Here is a 5706-nt window from a genome sequence, read left to right as displayed (position 1 = left end):
TATTTACCATTGAACAGAAAATATGGGAAGAACATTTTTGCCTCCTTTGTAAATATTCAATGTCTTTGACAGTTGTGTTTACAAGTACGTTTTGCAGGGCTGTGTGGGTATGATCCTACAGATGGACTGAGTGGATCACCCTATAGATGATCTTGCTTTTCTACTGCCAGAAAATCACTAGAAGCCCTCACCCAGAGAAGGATGTGCAAAGACAAAGACAACCCCAGGCTCAAGTGAGCCCTCCTTTTCTTGGAAGTGATTATTATCCAAGAAATTGAATCAGTCCTAGGATGCCTTGCAACCACTGTTGTCTTCATTTCATGTGTCTGCCTGCCACCTCTCAGACCAGCTTGGTCTCCACATACTGTCCCTGCATAGAGAAGGCCAAGAATCTCCATAAATATTGCTTCACTTTATTAGATTTAAATGGGGATAACTGAATTCAGTGGAATTTAACTTTGCTTTTATTCCATCAGATTCGCTTTATCAAATTTATGGGAAAGACAGACACCATTAGCAAAAGGATCTGGGCCGGATGTCAAGAAGCCTACCGTAGGCCCACCAGATGACCATGAACATGTCGCTGACCCATGGGCTCCTGAAGTAGAACGTAACCAGAGATGGTGATATGCGTTATTTCCACTTCCCAAATCAGAGTGAAAGGAAAGAGAAGGAAACTTGGAGATTTCCAAATATCTGGGAGCTATTTTTGGAAATGAATTACTTTATTACTTTTCCTCTCACTTTTCTTTCCAAAAAAAAAGGAAGGAAAGGAAAAGAAAGATATTAGACCAAAAAATGAGGGTTGGTGATCTTAATGGAAGCAAGAGACACTTCTTTCAGGGACTGAGCCCTTACAGCCTTAAAAACAGATGCTCCCCATGTTCATACAAACACTATCTATAACCTTTAAAAAAAAAAAAGAAAAAGGGAGAAACCATTACCTGTTTATCAGAAAGCTCAACCAGGACAGTTTATATAATCCAGAAATAGACTCCGTGGGATAAATATAGTCAACCTCCTATTAGTTAATACTGAATAACTAAATAAAGGTTCCAAGAAGGTAGCAATGATGTTATTTGGCTGTTAAATGGGGATTCAACCTAGCAAATTCCAGAGCCATGGATTGTTTTCCCCTTAAAGCAAAAGCCCGTTCAGAGGACTTTTAAGATACCACAGAATTCTTCCATGTAGCATAGGTCAAATCCCATCTGGTGAGCAAATGGGTCCCCAAGAGCTTATGCCATGACATGATCTTGCTCTTCCGCCATCCGCATGATTATTTACACTTTGATCTCAAATGTGATATTGTCCATTATACTTAAACTGCCCACAGCTGGCATTTCCAGTACTGTGCAAGTCCACTTGAGCTACAGGAAATGGAACATGAGGTTTCAACCACTCAGTCCATCTATAGGATAATTCCCAAACAACCCTGCAGGACACACATGTAAACACAACTGTCAGAGATAGTGAATCTTTTCAAAGGAGGCAAAAATGTTCTTCCCATATTTTCTGCCCAAATGGTAAATAACTTTTCATAAGGTGGTCAAGGTACTCTGAGTTAATATATTCAATTAATATGTTAGTGTGCCACTAATGTAAACCACACAAGATTCATGCAAGAAAATTGCCAGCCATAGAAATAAGTTAACTTTGTAGTTTGTTTTTTTAGTGTGGGTTTTTTGTTTGTTTTTTGAGACAAGGTGTCACTCTGTTGCCCAGGCTAGAGTGCAGTGGCACGATCATGGCTCACTGCAGCCTGGATTTCCCCAGCTCAAGCAATCCTCCCACTTCAGCCTCCTGAGTAGCCGGGAATATAGGCACATGCTACTCCACCCAGGTAACTATTTTATTTGTTTGTAGAGACAGAGTCTCCCTATGTTGCAAAGGTTGGTTTTGAACTCCTGGACTCAAGCAATCTTGCCACCTGGGCCTCCCAAAGTGCTAAGACCACAGGCATGTACCAGAACGCCTGGCCTAACTTTGTAGTTTTTAACAAAGTTTTAGGATGTGATTCCCAGTAAACTATGAAAATTATATGCACAGTATCAATCTATAGAAATAATTTAAATCGCATGTAGGTTTTGTTTGTTTTTTGAAACAGAGTCTCACCCTGTCACCCAGGCTGAAGTGCAGAGGCATCTCAGCACACTGCAACCTCTGCCTCCCAAGCTCAAGCCATTCTCCTGCCTCAGCCTCCCAAGTAGCTGAGACTACAGGCGCACACCACTACACCTGGCTAGTTTTTGTATTTTTAGTAGAGACGGGGTTTCACCATGTTGGCCAGGCTGGTCTTGAACTGATCTCAAGTGATCCTCCCACCTCGGCCTCCGAGAGTGCTGGGATTACAGGCGTGAGCCACCACGCCCAACCAAGGGTAGGCTTATAATCAAACTAATAAATTAGTTTTTTAAAATATTGAGATGTATATATATCTGTAGCCACATCCGTAAAGATTTCTCCTTAGGCTTGTAGCTTCTTTGTTGTAACTTTAAAAACAGAGTCCCAATAATTTCACCTACATGCTCTGAGCTGGCAATATCAAATGTTAAACACAACACTGAACGGAATTACTACAAAACTTGAGATTTTGTTTACAATCGTTGGACCATATTTTATGCTATACAGTTTTTACTAAAGTTTACATGAAATGATGTTTAAAGTCAACAACAATTTTCACTTAACCTACTACATTCATTTATTCCACCATAATTCTATTTTCTTAAAAAGAATAAAAAGCTATTATTTATTTGCTTTTCTCCTGTTGGATCTCTATGTAGAATCTGTTTGGTGAAAGTCCTCATATTTCTTGAATACCATTTTCCAATTGTGTGACTCAAATGCGACTCAAAAAGGGTTTTAACTGTCAGATGCTCATAGAGAAAATACTGCCCTCTGACATACAGTTCTTCCCATATAATAAAAGTTAATTACAACTTTAAAGGATAACCCGCCACCTATAAAACTCGGCCAGGTTCTGTTTTGAAAGAGGAAGAAGAATGACTATTACAGCCTTCAGCCGACTCCACTTAAATGTTTGTGGCTTGCTGAACATTCCATACATATTTCGGGCAAGGTATTATGGGAGCTGAAGTTCAAGCTGTCCCCTGCTGAATTTTTACTCACTATAAAAACATCTCATAAAAGTACACACATGTTTTTACTTTACAAAAAAAAGGTAAAATATCCACTTTTGTTCACTCAATTGACACTTTTAGCATTAGAATGGAGACTTTTTAAAAACCTATAACGTAAGTGATTGTCTGAAAAAAGTGAAAAACGTTATTCAGTAACAAATTGATTTCTGGAAAAAAGGAATATAGGAAATGCGTCTGAAATACATGGAAAACAAGATTCTCCAAGCTGATTTCTGTATGGTCCGCTCACGTTTGTCACAGGTTGTACCATTAAAAGAAAAATCCTCACACTGATACCTTTCAGCATGAATCTCCACTCCAATATAACCACAACTGTTTTATATTACCCTCAGAAAGTGAGCCTTAGCCTTTTCTAAGCAAAACACTATTTTTAATTGGTTCATTTTCCAGTTGTTTAGGCTTTTAACATACATACGGTATAAAACAGCACTGCATTCCAAGCAGTTCTACCAATTCCAGAACCATCCAAGGCTGGATCAAACAGCTGGGGCTCTAGCCTTTGGTTAAAATTATAACATGATCTCACCTGATTTTCAAAATAAGTAAGCATCTTTTAAACCCATAAAATTGTACTAGGATTGATATAGGCCAGAGGTCTGCAACATTCAGTGAGAATGTTAGGGAACCACGACCTTTTTGTTTTGCTTTCTTTTGTTTTTCCCTGCTTGAACTCAGAAATCTTCAAACAATTCAGCAGCTTCTCTCCTCAAAAGTTTATTTTCAAACGCCAGTGCCATGCGGGCTGCCTTCCCTGTGCAGGTAGGAGGAAGTAGGCACAATGTCACCACACTGGGCCTTTGCAAGTCTTCAAATCACTGGGAAGCCTGTGGTGTTTCCTTTTTGGCACTCAGGCCCTGGGAGGAGAGTTGCTCTAGAAAGGGCAAGACATCAGAAAACCTGTAGAAACACTTGGTGTCCACAGAATTCCCAATTCCACACAAAATACGCATCTGTAAAAGCAGATGAACAATCGAAACCAGTAGACGATCAAGCAAAAAGTTAAGGAAAAGCTTCATTACATGAAATTAATTAAATGAGATCTGGTAGTGCTTTCAGAAGAATCAGTTTTTACTTGATTGTGTTTTTATACGTGAATAAGACAGCTTTGTACCCCATGCACAAAAAGGAAACTTAAAATACAACTCTTGTTTTTCGTTTATTCCAAAAGCATATGGGACTAATCATATTGCATTCTGGCTGCAGTACAGAAGGCTATTTCAAACAGAGTTTTAACTCACGAGTTTCAAGGCGCTAAAGAGCAACCAAGAGTTTGGGAACAGACTTCTCCAACTCCAAAAGGGTTGGGAATCCCTCAAGGGCCCATCTGGCATTAGGTTTTGGATGGAAACCAGCCTGAGCCCCCCACACAAGGAACCCGCACCCCAAAGCTGGGGCACACGTTTGTGATCCAAGGTGACAGCTCATCTCGACACCGCGGGTCTGGGGACACCTGCAGAGCCAGAGCCCGGGCAGTGGGCAGCAGACGCCCGGGACTGGGATGGGCGAGGCTACCACAGAGAAAGGAAAAGAGGGCCATCTGTCAGCCCTTGGAGAGGAAATTCCAGGCGCCCAGTTCCCAGGCGCCGGACAGCGGGTGACGTGAGGGAACCAAATCAGAGGGTCCGCCCAGCAGCGGGGAACCGGGAGGTGGCTGGCCTCGGCGCTCAGAGGACTCGAGGCCTGGAGCGGGGGCACCTACATTCTTGGTCAGAGCTCTGGGAGTCGGGGTATTGGGGGGCGGATCCTCTCCCGGGCCCCGGGAACCAAAGATCTTCACCCAGCCCCGAGGGCCCCCTGGTGTCTCCGATCCTCTCCCTGGGCCCAAGGGATGGGGGCGCCTCGATCTTAGCCAGGACCGGAGCACTCCAGGGAGTCCCCCGGTCCCGGGGATGGAGGCGCTCCGAACTCTGCCGGGGCCCAGGGGCTCTCGGCGGCCCCGCGCTGGGCGGGGCGTGTCCCCAGCGCATCCGCGGTGGCGCCGGCCGGCGGCCCGGGTCGTAGCGCCCGCGCCGGGTCTGGCGCCCCCAGCCGGCCCGCTTACCGGTCGCGGGGGTCGATCCACGACGTCTGGCGCGTGTTGTGGTCAATATAGAAGACTCGGCCGTCGTAGTCTCGCGCCTCCTCCCAGCCAGCGGGCAGCGGCAGCTGGGCGCTCTCCCGGACCCGCGGCGGGGGCGCGGAGGGGGCGGGGGGCGTGGGGACCGCGGCAGGGGGCGCCGCCGGCGGCGGTTCCCGCTGGGGCTGCGCGGACGGCGGCGGCTCCCGCGGGGCCTCCCGCGGCTGTCCCCGCCGTCGCCGCCGACCTCCGCTCAGCCAAGGCATGACGGCGCGGGCCCCGCCGCCGCCCGGCCGCCCCGCGCGCGCCGCCTCCTCCGCCAGTACTAAGGCCCGGCGCCCGGGGCGCGGGGGCGGCCGCGGGGAGCCGCCCGCCGCTCCCGGCGCATCCTCCGCCCGGCGCCCGTGCACCGGCGCCCGCCCGCTCGCCCTTGCGAGCCGCTGCCCGTGCCGCCCACTCCGTTCGGGTAGCCCGGGTGGCCGCCGCGCG

The 5706-nt window shown here is 46.9% G+C and overlaps 1 protein-coding gene across 2 annotated transcripts in view; it reads right to left on the bottom strand.

Moving 5' to 3' along the window:
• WWC3 (WWC family member 3) overlaps window positions 1–5495 on the bottom strand; it is a 130646-nt gene extending 125151 nt beyond the window's left edge. For both annotated transcript variants that reach the window (XM_017509917.2, XM_017509919.2), the window contains exon 1: window positions 5203–5495. In XM_017509917.2, coding sequence (XP_017365406.1) covers window positions 5203–5483 — 281 coding nt within the window. In that variant the 5' untranslated portion in view covers window positions 5484–5495. The remainder of the gene's footprint in view (window positions 1–5202) is intronic.
• Window positions 5496–5706: the final 211 nt, after the last annotated feature.

Source organism: Cebus imitator, unplaced genomic scaffold (genome assembly GCF_001604975.1).
Source record: "Cebus imitator isolate Cc_AM_T3 unplaced genomic scaffold, Cebus_imitator-1.0 Scaffold426, whole genome shotgun sequence".
Taxonomy (NCBI): Eukaryota; Metazoa; Chordata; class Mammalia; order Primates; family Cebidae; genus Cebus; species Cebus imitator.
Note: the sequence above shows the minus strand (reverse complement) of the source record. Positions and strands in the feature narration are given on the sequence as shown.